Genomic DNA, 26,828 nt, shown 5'->3' on the forward strand with positions numbered 1-26,828 from the left:
TCTGGGATCTTTTATTTCAGCTCAGCATGGGACCAACACTTTACATGTTGCGTTATATTTTTCAGTATAATTAGTGCTAACCTGGAACCTTGGGAAGTCCCTACCCTAAACTTAACCATAACTCTTACCTAACCGTTTTAAATGTACATTTCAATGGGGTGACGTCAGAGTTGGCCCCCCAAGGATCTCGTTTAGACTTTTCCATTCTAATTACTAGTCATGTATTGTTTCTAGTAGCCCACACATTGTCGACAGTAAAGAGAATAGGACAGCCTCGTGTCATAATCTCCCTCCCCTCTCGAGGTGTAAAGAGTTAACAGAGCAGTGGGTTTGCCCATTTTCATGTTTTGAGTGACGTGAACATCTATGAGACAGGAGAGGATCCGAGCCAACCGCCGATAAACCCCACTGAAGAAGAAGAAGAGAGGATCCGAGGTGGGCGCGTTTAACGCTGTTGACCACTACAGTCATCGCGCGCGGGGGAACGACAGACATTCGCCTTTTTTTCCCCCGACTTGCTGTGTTTTTCCCTTTTTTTCTGTGCTATTTGACAACAATGCTCTTAGTTTTCCTACGGATAATACTCACTGTATCGTGTATGAAGGCGTAATCGCTGTGTAGTGGAGCAGCTCGGATTCTACGAGGCCAAAGATAACTCTTCTTTGGGAAACCAAACATGCCGCGGAGGAAACAAGAAGCGCCCAAGCGCGCGGCAGGTACGTATCCTACTACGACAGGAGTGGTTTTATTTGAAGCGATATAAGCTCAAAGATTTGTTGTTCTCAATCTCAAACCTTTGGATTTCCGTTTCCAGTATTTTTTTCATAGGAATGTTAGTGCATCTACTCGATGTATAGGATAGGCTAACTTGATTTGTAACACTTTGTAATACGAGTCCACTATCCCAGGAGTAGCACACTAGTACTCTAACTGTAGGCCTATCCCTCGAATGTTACCATTTGTATCCCCTTGTTACAAAGTGGCCATACACAGTATCACCCACATCCGATTGCTGCAGTCAACTTTCCCCTTCCCATTGTTCCCATGTAGTTTACTTTCCCGGTAAACGTTTACTTACCGTGGTGGAAGAATTCAAACGTGTGAAAAGTGTTCAGTCTGTAATCGCGAAATGCCCAAGGCGGTGCCAACACTCTCTTGAGTCTGTAGGGGCTTTGTGAACATTTGATCCAAGCGGCTAACTTTGGAATTGGGAGGTGGAAGAATAAACTCTCCGTTTTAATTTGGATAAAAAAAACAATTGGGTACAGACAAAGAGATTATGTGGACTGGAAGAAGCTATAATCGACAGTTGCCATGTCTGATTTGACGGTTGATTGATTGGCTGTCATCCGCTTTGATCTGTTCCTTCCCGATCTACATCAGGAAATCATTCCCCCATGTTATGCAGCCCCTTGACGTCACATTAAAAGCACTTTGAAAGCAGTGTATTCCCCCCTCTCATCTGCAATGGTCAAGTGACTCACGAAAAAGCAGAGGGGTAAAGTGGTTTCACAGTCAGACATCACTGACTCACACACACAGCCTACAAACACACACATGCACACTAGGGGGGTTGTAAAATGAGAAGTGCACAATGTAATGGAGGGGAGGAATGGTTTGCTCTATTAGACTGGGCAGTCAGGAAGGCTTTGTTTCATGTTTGATTTAATTGTCTCTTCTCTGACAGACCCATTCATCAATGGCTTTAATGGTCAATCAGAGACAGGCAGAGTGAGTGCTCCCATTCTGTTTAGCCATACGCTGGCCCAGGCTTTTATTTAATCAAAATGCCCCTGCCTAATGTACACACTCACTCACTCCCAGAGAGAGAGAGGCTGGGGGAGCACATAAAGAATGTCTGAGAGCTTTCTGATTTGAGAACAATATTTTTTTCTACTGTTCTTTTGTCTTTTCTATCTGTTTTGTTTTGTCTCTCTGAGGCAGGATCATGGGATGTTGTTATATAGACCCATTCTGTGTTTGTTGTGGAAATGTTATGGAACTTTTAATGTCAAATTCTTTGTTCATTTATTATTTATTTTTTTAAACCTCCTTTTTGTCAGTGGGTCCCTTGCAGCTGCAAGTTACAAAGTTGTCAACTGTTCAGTGGCACACAAAGGGTGTTGATGAATTGATTGCAGCACAGAGCAAAGAAAAGGATGACAGATGATGGGCCTTGATTAGGGACTTAGGGGGAAAGCAAGCCCACAACAACCTTGAGACTTGCATGAAAAATCTCCTCTCTCTCTCTCTCTCTCTCTCTCTCTCTCATATTCTCTATATCCCTCCATCTCTCACCCACTGTCCTTCCCCTCCTCCCTCAGCATTTTCCTAGAAAAAGTGAAGTTTTACTTGCTTCATTAGATTTCACCTAATTAGCTGGAAAGGCTGATGGAGTCTTGACAAGCTTAATGATTGGAGATGACAAGTCTCTGTGTGCCCGGCCCCAACCAACCTGGTTTGCCACCACTTTGATGTAATCAAGTTGATATTACACAGTGCCTCCGCTCCCGGCGCAGCGCTCTCCTTTGGTCGTGCTGTAACTCAATTTTCTGCTGCAGGTGACAAATGGCCGGGCGTACCTGCGTGGGTCAGGTTTGAGTGCTTTTAACAACCAAGGGCAGCCTAACAGGAGAAACGCAAACAGCTCGGGAGGAAACTCAGGATGCGTTCAGATAGCTTGTGATTAGCTTAGGCTAATACATTACAGCATTCTAGTGAGTGTACTCAGTGTAGTGACTGGGACCTAACAGGATGGCCCCTAGGTTAGCATCCTCACAGTTAGTGGCTCTATTTGGTATGTGTGGGCATGCATGTTTTGGTGTGATGTGTTTCTATGGATGTGAGAGTGAGATTTTTGTTGTTGTCCCAGCCAGGTACCGAGTCTCAGGCCAGCGTAGTGAAATCCAGCCCCCTGCTCTAATCCGGCCTCCCTGTGCTCCAGTAATCTTTGTGAGCAGTTCCAGCGGCAGGAGGATTTCTGGTTTAGACTGGGCTCTACGGCTAGAGGTCTCCTGTTTCTGCAGGGTCAGGCCTATAGCTGCCAGGTCAGCTGTGCCAGAGTGGCAGCCATCAGTTGTTTGTGTGTGTGTGTGTGTGTGTGGTTTGGATGGCAGGGGTGATGAAAGGAATTGCAACCATAGAGGCCCCAGTGAGGCGTGTCAGTCATAGGCCATCATTCCTCTGAACTCTTTTATCCCTCTACCTCTCCTCCCTCTATCTCCACTCCTTATCCCTCCTTCTCACCCCATCCTCATCGTCACTCTCAACCATTGTCGTCACTGCAGCATCTCTTATACCAAGACAGAAATGGGCTCGGACTGTATATTATCATTACAGCGCACAGCACACATACAGCAAAAATGCTCATTGAAATTGAAGACACATTTGCTTATTTACAAACATGCTTATGGACATATTTATTTATTTATTTATTTAACCAGGTAAGCCAGTTGAGAACAAGTTCTCATTTATAACTGCGACCTGGCCAAGATGAAGCAAAGCAGTGCAATAAAAACAACAACAACACAGAGTTACATATGGAATAAACTAAACATACAGTCAATAACACAATAGAAAATCTATATACAGTGTGTGGAAATGTAGTAAGTTATGGAGGTAAGGCAATAAATAGGCCATAGTGCAAAATAATTACAATTAGTATTAACACTGGAGTGATAAATGTGCAGAAGATGATGTGCAAATAGAGATACTGGGGTGCAAATGAGCAAAATAAATAACAATATGGGGATGAGGTAGTTGGGTGGGCCGGTAAACTGCTATGACAACTGATGCTTTAAGTTAGTGAGGGAGAGAAGAGTCTCCAGCTTCAGAGATTTTTGCAGTTCGTTCCAGTCATTGGCAGCAGAGAACTGGAAGGAATGGCGGCCAAAGGAGGTGTTTGCTTTGGGGATGACCAGTGAGATATACCTGCTGGAGCGCATACTACGGGTGGGTGTTGCTATGGTGACCAATGAGCTAAGATAAGGCGGGGATTTGCCTAGCAGTGATTTATAGATGACCTGGAGCCAGTGGATTTGGCGAAGAATATGTAGTGAGGGCCAGCCAACGAGAGCGTACAGGTCACAATGGTGGGTAGTATATGGGGCTTTGGTGACAAAACGGATGGCACTGTGATAGACTACATCCAATTTGCTGAGTAGAGTGTTGGAGGCTATTTTGTAAATGACATCGCCAAAGTCAAGGATCGGTAGGATAGTCCGTTTTACGAGGGCATGTTTGGCAGCATGAGTGAAGGAGGCTAACTTTGGATTGGAGATGCTTAATGTGAGTCTGGAAGGAGAGTTTACGGTCTAACCAGACACCTAGGTATTTGTAGGTGTCCACATATTCTAAGTCAGACCCGCCGAGAGTAGTGATTCTAGTCGGGCGGGCAGGTGCAAGCAGCGTTCGATTGAAGAGCATGCATTTAGTTTTACTAGTGTTTAAGAGCAGTTGGAGGTGTTGTATAGAATTGAAGCTCGTTTGGAGGTTTGTTAACAGTGTCCAATGAAGGGCCAGATGTATACAAAATATTGTCGTCTGCGTAGAGGTGGATCTGAGAGTCACCAGCAGCAAGAACGACATCATTGTAATACACAGAGAATAGAGTCGGCCCGAGAATTGAACCCTGTGGCACCCCCATAGACTGCCAGAGTACTCCCCCCTCTCATCTGCAATATGAATTGCAGAGACCAACAGAAATTGATGTTTTTGTCTGTGGGTGACAGCATGTGTGACTGTGTGTGTTCTGTATTTGTAATTACGGGAATGAGGGGGAATATGGGCTCGTAATTGTTCCACTAAACAATAGGTAGGGCTAGACAGTGCAGGTGCGAGTCTCAAGGAAGTATTGTAGTTTTGTAGGCCGCGCCGCCCATGGCTAATGAAAGTTATTGTGCCTGGATTCTGCGGGGTTGAGTCATGCCTGTGATCTATGTGTCTGATGAGTGCATACCTAATGAGCTCTCTGCACCTGCCATGCCGTGGAGGAGAAGGGGTGGTTGACTGAGTGGTTTCCACAGGTATTGATTGATGTCTTTTTGTTTTTGCCATAGGGCCTGACATCACCCAGTGTAATGATAACAAGGCCACCCTGAACTGCCAGTGAAAGAGGAGGCAGAGGTGGAACTGGCTCCTCTCCTCTTCTTTTTTTTTTTAAAAACCCCACTTGGCAGATGTCAGACCTTTTGGTTGGGCTCCAAAAGAGAAAAGGGAGTGAACCGAATCACAAAAAGAAAAAGCGTAAGCCATCCTCCTCTAGGGCCGGGACGTTACCAGTATCACGATACTCGTGGCAAGGAAACAAAACACGAAGCGGTTTTAACTTATTTAGGAAAACAGCCCTAATGTTGGAAACAAACATCATTTAATTGTCATTCAGAATCACATTTATTTTCCAAGCTATAGCACACAATATTTTACATACAGCAGGTTTTTAAAGGACCAAAGAGTTTGGCCTGCTTCATGTTTTCATTTTTGCCATGGAAAAAATATTGTGATACTGGTGTCGTCACAGCTCTACCCTCCTCAGATAAGGTTTCAGGGCCCTCGTGTATGTGTGTGGAGTAGGCCTACGTAGATACTTTTATAAAAATAGTCCCACCATTCCTTGTTGTGATAGATGCAGCTGCGCTATGGCAACAATTGGGGCAGTCTTGCTTACACAAACCCTCCGCTCCTCTCCCCTCCCAGAGGGCAACGCGTCAGAGCCTAGTGGGATGTGTGGTCTTTTCGGGAAACTGAGCCCGCTCTGGTCTTCAGGGGTCCTGAAACCGAATCCAGGAGGAGAATAGCCCGGCCATGCCAAAGAGCTGATTTCCTTTTCAACAGAGTCATTTATCACTGACCCACCCTTCGCTCCTGACACACTGACGTGTGTCATTTATCATACTGGCTTTAGCAGACACACAGGGAAGGGGGGAGCGAGAGAGAGGGAATTAAAGAGGAGAGAAGTAGACCGAGAGGGACTGAGAGAAACAAAGAGAGAGGGAAAGGAATGGAGAAAGAGGGGCAGAGTGAGTGTAGTTAGAAAAGGAGGAGGATGAAAGTAACAAAGAAAAAGCGCTGGAGGAAAGGAGGTGGGGAAGGAGGACGACAATGGGAAGTGTTTTTAGATGACTGAGAAGATTGAGTTACATTATGTTATTCTTTGATGAGTGACAGAATGTTCTTCCATGAGTCTCTGGATGTTTGGTTCTTGGATATATGATTATGATGTATTTGTGTGTATCCGAACATGTGTGTAATTACACCTTGTGTAATGGTGCGTGTTCGCATGTGTGCAATGGAGTTTGTGTGGCTGTGTGAGAGAGGGAGACAGTGTGCGCGACTGATGAGCGGGATGATGGGTATCACTCATGCTAGGCTGGCCTCCAAATGAACCCAAGCTGCTCTGCTCTCCTGTGGTCCTAACAGGCACTCCCCAAGATGGATACGTCTTTAAAAAGCAGATTAATGATGGATACCAGGCTTATAGTGCCATTTATTATAGAGCATATTATTTAGGCTGGCCGTGTAGGGCTGTAACCTGAGAGCAGGACGAGCAGAGGCCTTAGACAGACACTCACTGTGTGATGGATGACCGTGCTCTCTGCCGGAGTGTTACTAGACACCCGGGCCACAGCAGTTGGGCCGACTCATATGGCCCAGCTATAGTGGATGATATGACATTTATCCCTCAACTACACTACCCAGATTGCTTTGCCTGGAGGGTTCGGCCCTCTAGAAAAACTCGATCCCTGTCTTTTATAAGCTAACAATGTGCTTGCAAATCATTTCGTGGGTAAAATTAGCCTTTCTTCCTGGATGGAAAAAATAGTGATGGTTAGTTTTAATGGATATTCGGTCTGATTAGTGTAGCGTAAATTAGAAATACAATGGACTAGGTGTCTGACCAAAATCCTCCCATTTTACTGTGCCCTGTGGAGGTCAGCAGGTGTCTGCTCCTCCGTGCTCTGTGCAGTTACACCACAATCATGAATAAAATAGTATAGTGAGAGGTCAAGGCAAGGCCAGCTCCGCTGCTTCCACTCTCTTCCACAAGGAGAAAAAAAGGTTGTTTTGTTTCTATCCTTCTCCCACACACACACACTGGTGTTGTGATTTATGGTGGCCATCCATCTTAGGGCTCCCTCCATCACCTCCTCGTTGCTAGGCGATCATCGCAGCAGCTGTTTGTTGGGAGTGGAGTGGGCCCTGAATGGTTGTCCCTTTGATGTGGCGAGAACATAACATCTGAGAGGGTCTCTATCTCTTTCTCCTCAGAGATCTGTTTGTGTGTGAGAGATCTTTGTCTTTGTACTGTACCTGGTTGAATGTCAGATTAACCAATGTACAAAACATTAAGAACACCTAGGGCTGTTGCGGTGACCATAATACCAGCAGTCATGAGACATTACATTTACATTTTAGTCATTTAGCAGACGCTCTTATCCAGAGCGACTTACAGTTACTGAGTGCATACATTTTCAATACTGGCCCCCCGTGGGAATTGAACCCACAACCCTGGCGTTGCAAGCCCCATGCTCTACCAACTAGACCGCTACCCAGAGAATGGGACAGCTGTGGTCTGATAATCTCCTCTTATGTACCATGGACATGTTAGTAGTACCCAATTCACTAATGGCCTGGTTGGTACTCAGGGCTCTATTGTCCCTCTAACCACTCTGACATCAATGCAAATGCAATCGAAAATCACATCAAACACTTATCATCAAAACAGTATGTGCTTTTGATCAATTTGAAGAAAGAAGTTCAACAATCGGTTGAAACTGAGTGGAAAACATGGTCATTGTGCATTTTGTTTCAAAGCCTAACACAATGAAATGGACAGCTTTCTAAGGTAATGATTCATTCAAAACACCCATATGCATATTAGAGCTTATGCATGGGCCTATATATGAGCCCATGAAATAATGATTGTGCCATTATACAATATTCCTTTCTCCAGCCCGCAGAGAGCGGGGCTGTCAACAGTTTAATTAAATATGTTTAGTTGTGAAAACATGTTACTATAGATGTTCCCGAACAGATTTCACTTGGTTTCCCAAATTAAGCACGGGATGTAACTGCAGGAACAGGGTTGGAGAGCCCATGGCATACAGAGTTTGGGCAGAATATCACCTGTCATGCAGCAAATAACCGGAGTAGCCTACCTGACATGAGTGAAACGAACCACCCGGAAATTGGCCTCCATTCGCTATTCGAGTGCATATGCTGCCCTACCAAGCAAAAAGGCAGTAACTGCTCATAGCGTGGAACTGAGAAAAATGGCTTTTATTTACCTTGGTTTCACAGTAACTTTATGCAGTTACTGCTAACATGACCCCCGTTTTCTCCAAAACACAATACAATAGAGGCAGGATACTTGTCCACATGATTAAGCATTTTTGACCAAATTAGCATTTACTGCTGTTTTGCTTGGTAGGATAGTATGGATGACATGTATTTTTTCCTCTGCCCCTGTTCCTGCATATTTGATAATAGGCCATTCTAAATCTAAACTAATTTTACATTATTAGTAAAGACAAGATTCAAATGAGACTAGTCTGATGGGTGAAAATATGACCACTTGATGCGAGAACAGGGCGTGCAGCCTGAGGCAAGGAACAGAGCGCAAGCTTTTTATGTGACTTTCTCAAATCATCAATTTCATCAATAGCCTATAGTCCCATCATGCAGCCCATACAGTGAGGGGAAAAAAGTATTTGATCCCCTGCTGATTTTGTACGTTTGCCCACTGACAAAGACATTATCAGTCTATAATTTTAATGGTAGGTTTATTTGAACAGTGAGAGACAGAATAACAACAACAACATCCAGAAAAACGCATGTCAAAAATGTTATAAATTGATTTGCATTTTAATGAGGGAAATAAGTATTTGACCCCTCTGCAAAACATTACTTAGTACTTGGTGGCAAAACCCTTGTTTGGCAACTCAAACCTTCAGCTCCCTCCACAGATTTTCTATGGGATTAAGGTCTGGAGACTGGCTAGGCCACTCCAGGACCTTAATGTGCTTCTTCCTGAGCCACTCCTTTGTTGCCTTGGCCGTGTTTTGGGTCATTGCCATGCTGGAATACCCATCCACGACCCATTTTCAATGCCCTGGCTGAGGGAAGGAGGTTCTCACCCAAGATTTGACGGTACATGGCCCCATCCATCGTCCCTTTGATGCGGTGAAGTTGCCCTGTCCCCTTAGCAGAAAAACACCCCCAAAGCATAATGTTTCCACCTCCATGTATGACGGTGGGGATGGTGTTCTTGGGGTCATAGGCAGCATTCCTCCTCCTCCAAACACGGCGAGTTGAGTTGATGCCAAAGAGCTCGATTTTGGTCTCATCTGACCACAACACTTTCACCCAGTTCTCCTCTGAATCATTCAGATGTTCATTGGCAAACTTCAGACGGGCCTGTATATGTGCTTTCTTGAGCAGGGGGACATTGCGGGCGCTGCAGGATTTTAGTCCTTCACGGCGTAGTGTGTTACCAATTGTTTTCTTGGTGACTATGGTCCCAGCTGCCTTGAGATCATTGACAAGATCCTCCTGTGTAGTTCTGGGCTGATTCCTCACCGTTCTCATGATCATTGCAACTCCACGAGGTGAGATCTTGCATGGAGCCCCAGGCCGAGGGAGATTGATAGTTATTTTGTGTTTCTTCCATTTGCGAATAATCGCACCAACTGTTGTCACCTTCTCACCAAGCTGCTTGGCGATGGTCTTGTAGCCCATTCCAGCCTTGTGTAGGTCTACAATCTTGTCCCTGACATCCTTGGAGAGCTCTTTGGTCTTGGACATGGTGGAGAGTTTGGAATCTGATTGATTGATTGCTTCTGTGGACAGGTGCCTTTTTATACAGGTAACAAGCTGAGATTAGGAGCACTCCCTTTAAGAGTGTGCTCCTAATCTCAGCTCGTTACCTGTATAAAAGACACCTGGGAGCCAGAAATCTTTCTGATTGAGAGGGGGTCAAGTACTTGTTTCCCTCATTAAAATGCAAATCAATTTATAAAATTTTTGACATGCGTTTTTCTGGGATTTTTTTGTTGTTATTCTGTCTCTCACTGTTCAAATAAACGTACCATTAAAATTATAGACTGATCATTACTTTGTCAGTGGGCAAACGTACAAAATCAGCAGGGAATCAAATACTTTTTTCCCTCACTGTATATCTTTTTGATTTCTAAGGCATTCTATGGTTTGTATCATTGCCAAATAAATCTAAATCTAGTGTATAGGACCTGTTTCAAATGATCACTTTTACGCTCAACATAGCCACTTCATATTCGTACTCACTCTGGAATGGGAAAAATATCCTTTCTATTTTATTCATCTAAGTTCAATGATATTCTTCTTACTATAAAATAATGGGGCATTGGACTTATAACCATATCTTGTCTGCTAAATGAACAAGCTTAGGGCATGGCGCATAGCCAAATAACATGCAGTAGGACAACTTTTTTACATGTAGATGTTCCAAAGGCATGCATCGGCGGCTTGTATACATGGAGGCCTGGAGATGCTAAACCTGTTTGTTAATTACCGTGAGACCCGCAGTCTTTTGCATGACAATAACCGGCTGACAAAATGTCCTGACCGCCACAGCCCTAAGAACACCTTCCTAATATTGAGTTGCACCCCTCAATTCGTCGGGGCATGGACTCTACAAGGTGTCGAAAGCTGGCCCATGTTGACTCCAATGATTCCCACAGTTTTGTCAAGTTGGCTGCATGTCCATTGGGTGGTGAACCATTCTTGAGACACACGGGAAACTGCAGTTCTTGACACAAACCAGTGCACCTGGCACCTACTACCATACCCTGTTCAAAGGCACTTAAATATTTTGTCTTGCCCATTCACCCTCTGAATGGCACACATACACTGAGTGTACAAAACATTAAGAACACCTGCTCTTTCCATGACATAGACTGACCAGGTGAAAGGTATGATCCCTTATTGATGTCACTAGTTAAATCCACTTCAGTCAGTGTAGCTGAAGGGGAGGAGATGGGTTAAATAAGGTTTTTAAAGCCTTGAGACATGGATTGTGTATGTGTGCCATTCAGAGGGTGAATGGGCAAGACAAAATATTTAAGTGCCTTTGAACGGGGTATGGTAGTAGGTGCCAGGCGCACCGGTTTGTGTCGAACTGCAGCGCTGTTGGGTTTTCCACGCTCAACAATTTCCTGTGTGTATCAAGAATGGTCCAGCACCCAAAGGATATCCAGCCAACTTGATACAACTGTGGGAAGCATTGAAGTCAACATGGGCTAGCATCCCTGTGGATGCACCAATTTGTAAGTCGCTCTGGATAAGAGCGTCTGCTAAATGACGTAAATGTAAATGAACGCTTTCGACACCTTGTAGAGTCCATGCCCTGATGAATGGAGGCTGTGCTGAGGGCGAAAGAAGGGGCTTAAAAAACCTTCTTTAACCTGTCATCCCCTTCATTTACACTGATTTTGAAGTGGATTTAACAAGTGACATCAATAAGGGATCATAGCGTTCACATGGTCAGTCTATGTCATGGAAAGAGCAGGTGTTCTTAGTGTTTTGTACACTCAGTGTAGCTCAGGTCCTGAAGGTCTGTATACAGCTGCCTGTTGGAGGTCCAGTCATAACACAACAATGTGGTCCTCTGTAGCTCAGCTGGTAGAGCACGGCGCTTGTAACGCCAAGGTAGTGGGTTCGATCCCCGGGACCACCCATACACAAAAATGTATGCACGCACGACTGTAAGTCGCTTTGGATAAAAGCGTCTGCTAAATGGCATATTATATTATTTTTTATAATGCAGCATTCTGGGAGTACAGTACAGTTTTATCTATCTGCCTGCCCAGTCTCTCTTTCTCGCTCGCTCTCTCGACATGGTACAGCCTTAAGCCTCGCCTGGAGCTAGAGGGATCTCTGTTTTTCCCATCTCCTTGAGCACACTTCCTGCACTACAATCAGCGGACACCGTGTATTCACTCATTCAGGGTAGAAAATGGGAACATAATAGGAGGAACAGTGATGTACAGTAATAGACTGTCGTGAGCATCTCTTTCTGAGCAATCAAACACAGCCACATATTAGTAAATCTTTCTCTTGAGGTTATGAATTATGACACTATTTTCCACCATTTTGAGTGTTGGACTATGTTGTCTTACCTCACTGACAGTTGAGAAACTCTACCACTTATGGAGAGATCTACCTGTAGTCTATTTGTGACCGACCGGCTCGATTCGGTCTTATGTAGTATAATAATTTTTTACATTGGATAAAAGTAAAGACGCCGAGCTAGAACATTGTATATCATACACTGCAGTTGAGGAACAATGGGAAAGTAATTCTGCTTTGAAAGTTGATAAACTTGTAACCCCACTTTTGAGAAAATGGCCCTTTAAATGTTTTGGTTCACCTACTGGAGAGCTATTATTTGTCTACACCCATTCAGCATCGTTTACACCCTCTTAAGCCTTAGCCCCACCCATCTCTTTAAGGAGTCACATGTAAGGCCATGTGCTAAACCAAGTGAGTAGTTTAGTAAACAACCAAAGATTTCAAGACTAAAAGTAGTAGCCTACAATAAGGGAAAAACTCCAGGTAAAAATACACTTTATCTAGTCCTTGGCCTATATCCTAATCTGACTTTGGTGCAGGTCATGTTCTTCACATTACCGTCTCTGGTAAACACACACCATATCAAATTCAATCTAAGTTTATTTGTCACATGCACAGGATACAGAAGGTGTAAATGATACAGTGAAATGCTTACTTGCATAGTAGAAATATCAAAAACAAAGTGTCCAGATGAAAATATTGAATTAATAGATGTATCGGCCTTTGTTGCCACCACGTGTAAATGGATGATCGTAGAAATGAGAATTTCAACATGCAACGGGCGGATGGTTATCTCTGTACACGTGAAATTCGAAATGGGCGATCGCCATATCTCTAACCTTTTCTATTTCTGGTGATCGCATAATTTACATTGTGTCTTTGTTTGAACATGCTTTAATTCTTCATTTGCACTGTCATTTGTAGCGGTGTATGATCTACGGTGACTATCACTCAGCTGAGCGGCTGTGGAGACCTGGAGCTCGAAACTCGGCTCTCTGCAAACGTCTGAGCGTCGCGATGCTCTGACTGATAACGGTGATGGAAGGACCTGTCTATCAAGACTGTCAATGGGCTGTGTTAACAAATCGTGGCGGCGCGAATATGGTTGCGCAGTTTATCGGTTATGTTGTGAATGATGAAACAGAAGCTTACAGTTTCAGTATCTGTGGCACGCATGGCATTTTGTCAATCGACGTGACGTGGGCGGCGGCGGCTCGACGCCGCCTGTCACGCGCCGCTCTTTGTGAAGGTGCGGCGATGCCTGGGCTGGGTGGTACGACCTGCGGCGAAACCGCTCAAGATGCGGCATACAGCTGAACGCCACCTGCGCTGCTGTCCCTGGGCGCGACGATAAACAGACCTGTTGTGTGCGCGAAGAAATATTCGACTCTCTCATTAAACGCGCCACGATCGATGAGCGTGGCTGAACAACCTCAATGAATGGTGATTGCCGATTGTTTCGTCTGTGGGTGACGGGCTTTTGCCATGGGAGGTTTCAAATGTGCTGAGCTCTTCTGTGACAGAGGGCTGCCTGAGAACGTGGCTGTCAAAGGCAGGAGGGCACAAAGACCTGAAACCAATCAGAATAATGTTCTGTGGCAACGTGTTTGCATTTCAACTCTCTGCCTGACCTCAAAGCGGATGCTGACCGACGGACGAAGTAAGACGGCGATGCTGTGACGGAAGGATGGCGCGTTTCATCTTACTGAGCGTTTCTGGTGACTCTGTGGTGCCGTGGCGCCATAAACGGTAACAAACCATGATCATTTCTTGCTGTGTCTGACAAACCTGTCAATGATAATGAAGCGTCTGGCGGTGTGGCGAATGACGCGCTCTGCGCATATCAACGTAACTGGACGGCACGCTTGAAGGTTATTTAAACTTTTTTCAGACTTACCAGTTACCCTGAAAGCAGTCTATTGGACCAGGAGAGATTCATCCACTATTTGGATTTGTTTAAATCCCTTTAAAAACCGTGCCTTGCTAACTCGCTATCGTTAGCCAATTCTAACCAAAAACAATGGGTGTGATAGAGGCAGGCTTATCATGTTCAATGAATGAATCCACTTCTCCCTTATTCCTCCTCTGTTTTTAACTCTAGCTGGTTGTTTTAGCTGGCCAACCCCTGGCCTCCTAGCTGTGGAACTGTTATTGTTATGTGGTACAGTAGCAGAATGAGAGAGCTTAATGATGGCATCCCTTTCCTATGAATAGCCATTATCCACATTTGCTTCAGTGCCAGCTATGGTAGCCTACGTCTGCAGCTTTAGGCTAGACGGTGGTTAGACCACCAACTAATATAATACTCTCTCCTTCTTTTACTCCTTTTCCCTTCTCCTTCCTCTCCCTCTTTTCAGCTGTTCTGTGCTCAGCTCCTGTAGCTAGCTTTAAGCTGCTATGTCATGCGGTGGTCGTAGTGCAGACTTGGGTAGTAGTGTCTTGATTACACATCCTGTTTACCCCAGTGTTGTGTGTGATTTGGCTCCCAGCTCTACTGGCTGTTTCCCCAGCTGTGTGGAGGCTGAGTGAGGTGATCACTGTGGGCAGTGCAGGGAGCTGAGGGCAAACAGAGATCCACCCTTACCGTTCTTAAAAGCTGATTACTTCAGGATGCATGTTTTTGTTTCTTTCATTTTTTTCTCTAGTTGAAGCCTTCACATTTTCTTGTCTTGCTTCCATCACTCACCAAGCTTTCCAGTCCAGAGGACGGTGTGACTCCTTACTTTGACTAAATTATTACTGATGATGTACTAGGGTGTACCATCTACCACCAGAAGAGAGGGCCTGGTTTTGCTTCTTACTTTTGGTGTATGGTCACAGTGCCTGTTTATCCCATGTCTCTTCCCTTTCCTGATCATCAGAACACTCTTAGAAAAAAAAGGTGCTAGCTAGAACCATAAAGGGTTCTTCAGATGGTTCCATGTAGACCTTTACCCCTCCACAAATAGCCATTTGAGAATCCTTGAGATTGTAGCTAGCTATCTGTTCATTCTCCATCCAGGTGTATTCTTATTTCTTTAATAATCCATTATTTTTCTCAGAATGAACCCAACACACCCTTCACATTTTATTAGAGTAATAAATCACCTCTGTTGTCAGTCAAGCTTGGGAGAATAATTGGATGGTGGTTGTCACCCACGGTGATGGATGATCAGTCATTGGGGATCAAATTAACAGATAGTGCTCAGATGTAATGGCTGTTTTGCATTTTAAATTGCCTGGGAGCGTTGACTGCTGGTCGCCCGTTTTTATTGCGATGCCCTTTCAGCCCACATCTTAGCCTTGCTTTCTTTGGCTGTCTAGACTTTAGACTAATGAACAGTAACCTAAAGTAGGTTGTATGTCTAATTTTTTAAGGACGTTGGAATTCTGTTCCCTTTAAAAAAAAAAAATAATAAATAAACAATTGCATTAGGAAAGGCTTGCTAAAATGACCACTTTCACCAAAAGTGGTCATATACAGATAGAACAGAGGTTTAAAGAAATATGCAAGGCATGTTCATGATAGGTCATTGGTCAAGACAATAAGAGCGAAATAAGGACTTCCCATTCAACCTGCCTGCTAATGCCAGAGTCATAACCTCAGTGATTTAACCTGACATCTGTGACCAGCTGCTCTGGATACAAACACATTAACGTAGCTACCTCATCCTGACTGTATTTCCTCCTTCAAATTAGACACTCACACGAACACCATCTGGAGAACGGAGGAGAGGAGAGGAAAAAAACCTAAGACTGAGATATCTCCCCTGCCGGTTTCCCCGCCGAGCGGTGAGCGATTTACCCCCCCTTTCACATTATCATAATTGTGTCCAGGACATGAGAGGCCAGGGAAGTGATCATGTCATTTTATTTACACCCTGCTTGGCCCTCTTTACGAGCGGTTCGCCAGGCCCTGCCAAGCGCGCATCTTTTGATCAGGGCTGTCGCAGAAGATCAGCGGAGACTGGCAGGGAATGGATACCCAGTGACAAACTAAATCTACGGGCAGGATGGGAGACTAGACCACACCTGCCAGGTCCCCATTAGACTGGCCCTCTCAGTGGGGCTGCCTGCCTGCTGACACCCACCACCCCCAGGGCCCACATCAGACCAGCGCCCACCGCCCAGCCGCCGGCCCTGAGATTGGCTGTTAGCACTGGAAATGGGAGTTATTCCAGCGATGGCATTTGTGTTTAGACTGGACTGTTTGTGTTTGTGTGTGTAAGGGGATGAGGGATTTGAAGTGGAGTGTGTGTGTGTGTGTGTGTGTGAATAGCCAGAATGCTCGCCTGTCATAAGTATACAAGATGTTCGTAACATCTTTGCTCAAAGTTTTTTTGGGGAAAGTTGAGTTCATAATGAAGTGGACAGAAAGGGAAGGGGCAGAGGGAGGAGGCTGGTGACGCGGCCTTCACTAAGACATTTGTCCCATTTTAGCTGTGACAGTGTGTGGGGAACTGGGTGGGAGATGGTCTGTCACTACAGGGAACCGTCACTCTCTGAGGACGGGAGGGGGGCGCTGAGGGAGGGTCGTGTGTCCCCTGTAATCGGTCAGGGCCAGGCACCCAGCAAACACACACACACACCCCTGTCTAAGGTGCGCCGAGGGCACACGCATGCAAAGTGACAAAGTGACAGGTCGCTTATGTGTTGCCATCATCTCCTACTCAACCTCGCACTCTTCTTCCCTCCGTTTCTCTCTGAAGAAATGTCTCTGATGTCCTGTGTGTGTGTGTTTGCCTAACACCAAGCACCCGTTAGACTGCTCCAAAAAGCATTCTTTGCCTGTCTGCGATACTCATAATCCCTAACACTATTGGTAATCTCTTGTGACTGACTCTCTTCAATTTAGTCGACTTTGAAAGATGTCATTCTAACATTTAAATAGTCATTATTGTCATAAATCATGCTTCCCTTTTATTAGCAATGAGTGAAAATCCCTTAAATGTGGTGTGTTTGTAAGGAGACCGAAGAGAGGCAGTTGAAGAGGCATCAGACATATTAACTGACAGATGGAGGTTGATCCAACTCATTTATTACCCCAGAGGAGAATGCCACAGCCCGATTGGGCTTCATTAATTTCACATTTAGCTTTCATTTCAAGCTGTTGCGCCGTGAGATAAATAAAATGGCACATTGTGTTTTTGCCAAGATATTCGTTTTTTGTTTTTCCCCGCCATAAACAAAGTAAAGGAGAGAGTAGAGGAGCATCAGCTAGTTATGTGTGGCTGGGGTAGTATATAAACACAGGCTTGTCTGGGAGGAAAATAACACCTTAACGGTTGATGAGGTGAAATGGGATGACTGTCATTTCTCCACTCTGCTTTCACTCGCCTCCCTCACAGATGGCTCATTTATCCCTGTGAGTCCTCAGACACCCACAGAAGAGAAACTTTCTCTACAATAGTTCTACTAACACCCTGTGTGGGAAAGATGGCTTAGTCTGTGGACATCTGAGGGTTGGAATTAAGATTAGTAATTGGTTGATTTGATGATACACTTGGAGTCCAGTGCCACCAAACTGCTGATACACATAGGAAACTGTTGAGCGTGAAAAACCCAGCAGCGTTGCAGTTCTTGACACAAAGCAGTGCGCCTGGCACCTACTACCATACCCTGTTCAAAGGCACTTCAATCTTTTGTCTTGCCCATTCACCCCTGAATGCACACATACACATACACAATCCATGTCTCAATTATCTCGTGGCTTAAAAATCCTTCTTTAACCCGTCTCCTCCCCTTCATCTACACTGATTTGAAGTGGATTTAACAAGTGACATCAGTAAGGGATCATAGCTTTCACCTGGATTCACCTGGTCACTCTATGTCATGGAAACAGCAGGTGTTCTGAATGTTTTGTATACTCAGTGTATATATCATTTCAATGTTATATAATTTTAATGTTTTCCACCAAGTCCTCCAACCAGGGGAGAGGGTGGTTAAAAAAAAGAATAAAAGTGGGATCAGAAATTATGCAATTATTGTTATTTAACCCTCGTGTTGTCCTCCCAAATGCCTTACGCCCTTTTGTCCTCTGGGGTCAAAAATGACCCGCCTGGTTTGACTGTTTATAAAGCATACAGTATACATTTTCAATCAATTCTGTGTTACATCTTTATTCTTACTTCTGTTCAACCCATTACTATAATTTTTTTCATTTGTTTTGGAATTTAGAGCCAATAGACCTTGTTTACATAAAAGTATACCCTGTTTTTAAGTAAAAATACAATGAAACTATGAATTATTTTGACCTATTATTATTTTGACTATTTCACTTATCGCTGAGTGGTATTTGTAAAAGTTTAGTGAGGATGCTGTTTTTGAATCATTTAATTTTTATTAATGACAGCCCATAATCACACCTTTTGTCCTCTGGGGTCAAAAATGACCCGCCTGGTTTGACTGTTTATAAAGCATACAGTATACATTTTCAATCAATTCTGTGTTACATCTTTATTCTTACTTCTGTTCAACCCATTACTAGAATTTTTTTCATTTGTTTTGGAATTTAGAGCCAATAGACCTTGTTTACATAAAAGTATACCCTGTTTTTAAGTAAAAATACAATGAAACTATGAATTATTTTGACCTATTATTATTTTGACTATTTCACTTATCACTGAGTGGTATTTGTAAAAGTTTAGTGAGGATGCTGTTTTTGAATCATTTAATTTTTATTAATGACAGCCCATAATCACACCTTTTTGTCCTCTGGGGTCAAAAATGACCCCGCCTGGTTTGACTGTTTATAAAGCATACAGTATACATTTTCAATCAATTCTGTGTTACATCTTTATTCTTACTTCTGTTCAACCCATTACTAGAATTTTTTTCATTTGTTTTGGAATTTAGAGCCAATAGACCTTGTTTACATAAAAGTATACCCTGTTTTTAAGTAAAAATACAATGAAACTATGAATTATTTTGACCTATTATTATTTTGACTATTTCACTTATCACTGAGTGGTATTTGTAAAAGTTTAGTGAGGATGCTGTTTTGAATCATTTAATTTTTATTAATGACAGCCCATAATCACACACTTTTGTCCTCTGGGGTCAAAAATGACCCGCCTGGTTTGACTGTTTATAAAGCATACAGTATACATTTTCAATCAATTCTGTGTTACATCTTTATTCTTACTTCTGTTCAACCCATTACTAGAATTTTTTTCATTTGTTTTGGAATTTAGAGCCAATAGACCTTGTTTACATAAAAGTATACCCTGTTTTTAAGTAAAAATACAATGAAACTATGAATTATTTTGACCTATTATTATTTTGACTATTTGACTTATCACTGAGTGGTATTTGTAAAAGTTTAGTGAGGATGCTGTTTTGAATCATTTTATTTTTATTAATGACAGCCCATAATCACACCTTTTGTCCTGCCTGGTTTGACTGTTTATAAAGCATACAGTATACATTTTCAATCAATTCTGTGTTACATATTTAGTCTGAAAATAACGGTAGTTGTTTAATACTATGCTCTTTATGATTCAAACAAATTTGAAGTAATTTGATTGAATTATGGGTGTTTTACTAAATGTAATAACTTCTGTTGTCCTCTGGGATCAAAAAGACCCCGCAGCACAAAGTTTACATACTGCTTGGCAAAACATCTTTGATCATGTTTCTTTGATGTGTGGGGTCAAAACATCTTTGATCATGTTTCTTTGATGTGTGGGGTCAAGCAATGGTTATGACAACAACAACAACAAAAAAGTATTTTCTCACAGGTGTTTGGGCATTTCACATTTTAGTCTGAGAGAGACAGGCAGCACAATGAGGAGGCAGAAGTTTTATAATGCACAGGAGGCTTGCAAGATAATTTTTGAAATAAAAGAAAATAATGACCAGGAGGACAATGCTGCACATAATGAGGATGAATCAACTGATGAAGAGGGTTCAGGGTCAGCTGGGTCCTCTTCCTCAGATTCTACCTCATCTGTTGATTCTTCGTCTTCATCATAATAGATGATGTCCTCCACTTCTGACACTTCTTCCATTTCAACTTCAGATTCTACCTCATCTGTTGATTCTTCATCATAATAGGTGCAGTGCTCCACTTCTGACACTTCTTCCATACCAGCTTCAGATTCTACGTCATCATCACGTTCATCCATTTCCTTATATTCATAATCATCTTCCATTTCTGCAGCAGGAGATGTGGGGGAATCTTCGGAGGAAGAAGTAGCATGCTGTCTGTATGTTGGATCTATCACCTCATCATTATGTTCCTCCTCTTCTGACCCTGAACCCTCTTCATCAGTTGATTCATCCTCATTATGTGCAGCATTGTCCTCCTGGTCATTATTTTCTTTTATTTCAAAAATTATCTTGCAAGCCTCCTGTGCATTATAAAACTTCTGCCTCCTCATTGTGCTGCCTGTCTCTCTCAGACTAAAATGTGAAATGCCCAAACACCTGTGAGAAAATACTTTTTGTTGTTGTTGTTGTCATAACCATTGCTTGACCCCACACATCAAAGAAACATGATCAAAGATGTTTTGCCAAGCAGTATGTAAACTTTTTGTGCTGCGGGTCTTTTTTGACCCCAGAGGACAACAGAAGTTATTACATTTAGTAAAACACCCATAATTCAATCAAATTACTTCAAATTTGTTTGAATCATAAAGAGCATAGTATTAAACAACTACCGTTATTTTCAGACCAATTGATGAATAAAAAACATATTTTGTCGGCAAAAGATTTAATTTGGGGTCAGAATGACCCCAGGACAACAGGAGGGTTAATAGACTAATTATATCTGCTAATTTCATATCTAATTTCACCCTGTGTGTTCAGTGGCCTTAATATAACACACTCTCTCCTGTTTTCCCGCCAGCCTACTCTCCAGAGGAGTTGGAGGAGATGAAGGAGCATGCGATGGAGGAGGAAGAGGAGGTGGAAGAAGAGGGCGTAGACTTCCCAGAGGAGGGAGAGAGCTCAGAAAAGGACCTCCTCACCAATGAGCCACCGGGTGACCAGGACTCCATTGTTGGGGCCGAGCTCTCTGCTCAGGAGATGGACAGTGAATCACACGTGAGCGAGGCCAGCGAACCGCTGTCGGACTTTGAGACCGCCTCGGTCAAAGCCGAGGAGAGGCCTGTCAAAGAGCCTCTGAACGGAGCAGGGGTGAGGGTGGGGACCCTCTCGGGCCTGGACACTCCCTTGGCGCAGGACACCCTGGAACAGATGAAGACCATTTACTCCAGCTTCCTGACCAACTCCTATTGGTCGCCCCTGAACTTTAACCCCACCCCAACCCTGACTCAGACACTGACACCTGTGGAGAAGCCACCGCGGACTAGCAGCACTAGCAGCAGCAGTAGCAGCAGCAGTAGTTATGACTGGCACCAGTCCGCAGTGGCTAAGTCCCTGCAGCAGCAGGCCTCTCAGCGCCGCCACCACCCTCATCCCTCAGAGCCCAGTCTCTTCAGCACAGTGCAGCTCCACAGACAGAACCCCAGACTGTATGGCAACATCTTCACTGGGGCCAGCAAGTTCCGCTGCAAGGGCTGCAGCGCTGCCTACGACACCCTGGTGGAGCTCACCGTGCACATGAATGACACGGGCCATTACCGCGATGACAACCACGAGAGGGGAGCCAACGGGGCCAAGGGGCACTGGTCCAAGCCTCGCAAGCGCTCCCTTCTGGAGATGGAAGGCAAGGAGGATGCCGCGAAGGTGCTGAAGTGCATGTACTGTGGCCACTCCTTCGAGTCCCTGCAGGACCTGAGCGTCCACATGATCAAGACCAAACACTACCAGAAAGTGCCTCTGAAGGAGCCAATGGCCCCTATGGCAGCCAAAATGATCTCAAGGAAGAGAGGCCCACTCTCTGGGAGCCTGGACCGCCCTGGCTCCCCACGCTCAAGAGAGGTGACCCCCAAAGCCTCCCTGAGTGGTGACCCCAACGACCCCTCCCACAAGGCCTCCAACCCCTATATCACCTCCAGCAGCCGCTTCGGCCACCAGAACGGCGGCAGCTATGCGTGGCAGTTCGAATCGCGCAAGTCCCAGATCCTCAAGTGCATGGAGTGCGGGAGTTCCCACAATACCCTGCAGGAGCTGACTGCCCACATGATGGTGACGGGTCACTTCCTCCGGGTCACCAACGGCAACCCCCCCAGCAAGAGAGGAGGCAGGCCCGTCCCAGAGGCCGCCTCCCCCAACTCTGTACAGGCCACACACCCCACAGAGGAGGGGGTTCAGTCAATCCCATTGGCTCCTACATTCTCCCCTCCTCCGCCCTCTGCCGTTTCACCCCTGGCCATCTCCCCTCCTCTCAAAGACATTAAGAAAGAGGAGACGGAGGACGAGTGTACCAAGGACATGGTCAGCCATGACAAGGTGTCGAACGGGGACGAGGAGGTGGAGGAGAAGTTTCACAACTCCACCAAGTATAACTATCTGACCGAGGAGGACCTGAAGGAGAGCCCCAAGGGCGGCTTCGACATTCTGAAGTCCCTGGAGAACACGGTGACGTCGGCCATCAACAAAGCCCAGAGTGGCAACCCCAGCTGCGGAGGATACCCCAGTATCCACGCTGCATATCAGTTCCCAAACGCCCTGACACTGCCCCAGGGTAGCGCTGAGAAGAGCTCCCCTCTCAAGTACCTATTCACTGGAGGAGATGGGGTGCTCTCTTCCCTCAGCAAGAGCCAGCCCCTGATTTCCCCACCGGGTAGTCAGAGCTACCCCCTCGCCCATCTCAACAACTTCCAGGCCATGGAGGAGCTGGTTAAGAAGGTGACTGAGAAAGTGGCCAAAGTGGAGCAGAGGGTAAAGAGAGAGGTGTCCCCCAAGAGAGAGGTGTCCCCCAAGAGAGAGGTGTCCCCCAAGAGAGAGGTGTCCCCCAAGAGAGAGGTGTCCCCCAAGAGAGAGGTGTCCCCCAAGAGAGAGGTGTCCCCCAAGAGAGAGGTGTCCCCCAAGAGAGAGGTGTCCCCCAAGAGAGAGGTGTCCCCCAAGAGAGAGGTGTCCCCCAAGAGAGAGGTGTCCCCCAAGAGAGAGGTGCACCGGTCCCCTTGTGGCAGTGAAGCCGTGGAGTCCACCGGAGCAGAGTCTCTGCCCCGAGAGTGGAGGGCGGTGACTCCGGCTAACAGCGACAGGGTCTCACCATCTGAGAGAGAGAGCAGTAGAGAAACGGTTCAATTGCCTGCCTCTGCTCTGAGCTGCAGTACGGCCTTCATAACAGGACACGCCCCTCTGGAGCAGCCCTTCGTTAACCCTTTAAGTGCTCTTCAGTCTGTGATGAATGTCCACCTGGGGAAGGCAGCCAAGCCCACCCTGCCCAGCCAGGACCCTCTCAGTCTGCTGTCCAGGCTGAGCCAGAGTATGGCCGAGAGGGCCGCTGTGGCCTCCTCCCCCACGCACACCAAAAGACACCCAGAGCCTGTGGCTTGTCGTAGCATCTGTCAGTCCATTGATGACCAGCCCATGGACCTGACCAAAGGGAAGCGTGATCGAGGGGGCTCTATGGGATCTGATCCTCTGACTCCCTCATCCACAGCCTCCTCTGTCTCCCCTTCCTCAATGGTGACACCTGCCAAGATGACAGTGGTCTCTCCCTTCACATCCAGCAGCCCGCTACATGAAAACGCCCTGTTGGACATCTCCGACATGCTGAGGAACCTGACGCAATCAGCACACCACGTCTCCAAGCCCCCCTCACGGACTCTGATCACAGAGCGGGTCACAGATATAGTGGGCTCCACCACCCAAGAGGAGGCCGAGGGGTCCATGGCCAATAAGCGGAAGGGCCGTCAGTCAAACTGGATCCCCCAGCACCTGCTTCTCCTACAGGCCCAGTTTTCTTCCAGCCTCCGGCAGACGTCTGAGGGCAAGTACATCATGTCCGACCTGAGCCCCCAGGAGAGGATGCACGTATCCCGCTTCACGGGCCTCACCATGACAACCATCAGCCACTGGCTGGCCAACGTCAAGTACCAGCTGAGGAGAACCGGCAGGACCAAGTTCCTCAAGAACCTGGACTCAGGCCAGCCGGTTTTCTTCTGCAGCGAGTGCGCTTCACAGATCCGGACCCCCACTGCCTACATTTGCCACCTGGAGGCCCACCTGGGCTTCAGACTGAAGGATCTGGCCAAGCTCTCCCCCAAACAGACCCTAAGGGACTCCTCGAAAGTTGGGTCTGATGAACTGCCCCTTCTGGACCCTTTCCTCTTCTCTTCTCCACCCTCTTCTCAGTCACAGGAGGAGGGCAGTGGGACTGTGTACCGGTGCCAGCTGTGTATTCGTAAGTTTGCCAGTAAGCATGCCATCAAGCTCCACCTCAGCAAGAGCCATGGGAAGTCCCCAGAGGACCATCTCCTGTATGTCTCTGGGATGGAGAAACACTAGAAGTAGAATTTACATTTCATCATAGAAACACTTGAGTGCTCCCAGCATTGGACATACTGGAATATAAACTGTTAAAAAAAGAGAACTTAAAAATAAACTTAAAAGAAAACAGTTGAAGGTGTGACAAAAGTAACTACTGTTAAGTGTCAGCACAAGGTGTTTACATTCATGGCCTATGCTTGTCTGTATTTTTCTCCATTTCAAAATATGTTAATTTCACATGTTGAAGATATAGATCATGAATATTCAGCTTTTAAAGGGATAGTTTGCCCAATTACTAAGTTACATCGTTGTCTATTGGCCAGGAGAGACCACGATACAAACTTTCGATTTGTTTTCCTCTCTGAAGGTAAGGACACATTTAAGTAATTTTGTATTTTGGGTGAACTCTCCATTGTAAATTTGAGATTTATTATATTGTAATGTAGTTATTTTTACATTTTTGTGAAGTTGATTGGAATTTGTTGACTCTTTGTTGAACTACATGTATGCATTGATAAGTTAACAGTTCAAAACAACTTTGGTACTCCAGTTTGTAGTTGGCCCTTGTCACCTTCTAACCCGGATTTGCTGATGAAAGCATTTCTACTCTAAGAGATCAGCCAAGAACCTGGGAGTGCTCTTCGGGTGAATTAGCCAAACAAATAAATAACATAGTACTAGTCAGTTACATCACATTTTATATACTGTTTGTGTAGCAGGTTTGTCGGATCTGCAGTATTGCTTATCATCATGTCAGGGGCCCTCAAAATCCAGGTCTATGTACAAATGTCCATACAGTATATAGGCTTACCACTTTGTGTTTTAAGTTATGCATACTTGTTATATTTCCTAATTTAAGAGGACTATGACTATCCACTGGTGCAGAGCCTTTGAAGAAGACAAAAATGACATTGTTTTGCACAATAGTTTTATAAATGTTATTTGATAAGAAAATATATAAAATTGAACTTTGTTCATGCCCTGTTGCTTCTATTATTAAATTGACTTAAAGTGCTGCACACAACTGTTCTGTGTTTCTTCAAATATCACAAATGCTTGTTCTATTGTTACCAGGTCCCAAAACACACTCCAGCACTACAAAACAGAGATTCTGCATCCACAAAAACACTGTTAGTTAATGCAGACCTTTCAGCCCTGTCTAGACTGTTTTGTCTGCACAGGCACAGTCTGACCAAACACCAACTGTAGTGTGTGTGTGTGTGGCTAAGAGCAGACAGCGTGTGTTGCGCTGAGGCGTCTGCCAGGTGGTGTGTGCTGCATGTAAACTACCAGATGTTCCAAGCCACTGGAGGAGAGTGCAACAGCAGGCAGTGGGCTGATTATCACCGGGGCTTCAATGCCATCATCATGAGGCAGCCAGGGACCGAGGCAGAGGAGCTGCCACATCACCGGTTAATGTTAATATCCCTTGGCAGACATGCGTATGATGCTCACACCCAGCCTCTGACCGTATAGTTGCATACCTAAACTGCTAGAACATTAACCAAAACAGACCTTTGACACAAACTCCTATTCTGTCTCAAGGGCATGAATTACTGTAACATTACAACAAAGACAAACTGCTTGGTCACACTGTGTCCTTGAGGCCATGGAGAAAGTGAAGACACACACACACACACAATCTCTTAGTTACCAAATGAATGCAGAGTTTGTTATTGTCATGCCTTTTGTCATTAATATATTTGAATTCAGAGACAATGCTACATTGACAAGCCACAAAATATTTATTTATTGGTCTAAACTAAGCAATCTTAGGTTGAAGTTGACTTGGTTACCAGTGCAGTTGGCCAGACTCTAACCCCTGTTCTCTCTCACCAAGGACAGTCAGCTCAAGCAGCACACCATTTTACTCTTTTAAATCTCATCATCTCGCTTCAGTTCCTCTCACCCGGGAACACATTAATTAACACACACACACTGTGTCCTGACCCAGTCTTCTCACACAAACTCATTACCGCCTCAGGTTGCTCCCAGCTCTGTCTCAGACGTTTGGTATATGTTGCGCAAATGTTCCACAAGAACCTTGTGATGAGTCACTTCGGATTAGCCGAATAAAGCCTTCAGCTAACAAAGGCTGAACATTGAAAGATGGGGCGTAACATATAAGTCATTGATTATTGTATAGTTCAGTAGTTGATTATAGTTCAACTGACAACATTGTGGTGCAGAACACATAACTACAGTGTGGGCATGAACATTTATATTATTTATTCTATGTTTGTCCCTTAGGATCTAATGGGTGAGTGAATCGTATGGACATCTTGGGAAAGATGGCTAAGATGGTTTAGGGCGAAGATAAGACAGTTTACATTATGGGGGTTAATGAGGAGCTTGAGGGAAAGCCCTAAATGGTTTGACTTCTGCTTGAATGAGCATTA

The 26,828-nt window shown here is 45.0% G+C and overlaps 1 protein-coding gene across 1 annotated transcript; it reads left to right on the forward strand.

The window, feature by feature from the left end:
- Positions 1 to 422: 422 nt before the first annotated feature.
- On the forward strand, positions 423 to 25,441 carry LOC121576982 (teashirt homolog 3). Its single transcript, XM_041890634.2, has 3 exons — positions 423 to 716; positions 20,933 to 22,884; positions 23,065 to 25,441. Exons 1-3 carry the CDS (start codon positions 677 to 679, stop codon positions 24,445 to 24,447), a joined length of 3,375 nt encoding a protein of 1,124 aa, XP_041746568.2. The 5' UTR covers positions 423 to 676; the 3' UTR covers positions 24,448 to 25,441.
- Positions 25,442 to 26,828: the final 1,387 nt, after the last annotated feature.

This window comes from Coregonus clupeaformis, chromosome 11, assembly GCF_020615455.1.
Source record: "Coregonus clupeaformis isolate EN_2021a chromosome 11, ASM2061545v1, whole genome shotgun sequence".
Classification (NCBI taxonomy): Eukaryota; Metazoa; Chordata; class Actinopteri; order Salmoniformes; family Salmonidae; genus Coregonus; species Coregonus clupeaformis.

What these genes read in the sequence shown, in the direction of transcription:
- LOC121576982 (XM_041890634.2), top strand. Translation starts at nt 677, where the DNA reads ATGCCGCGGAGGAAACAAGAAGCGCCCAAGCGCGCGGCAG. An exon ending in AGCGCCCAAGCGCGCGGCAG is followed by an intron (nt 717 to 20,932) that starts GTACGTATCCTA and finishes TTTTCCCGCCAG; the next exon opens with CCTACTCTCCAGAGGAGTTG. An exon ending in AGCAGAGGGTAAAGAGAGAG is followed by an intron (nt 22,885 to 23,064) that starts GTGTCCCCCAAG and finishes CCCAAGAGAGAG; the next exon opens with GTGTCCCCCAAGAGAGAGGT.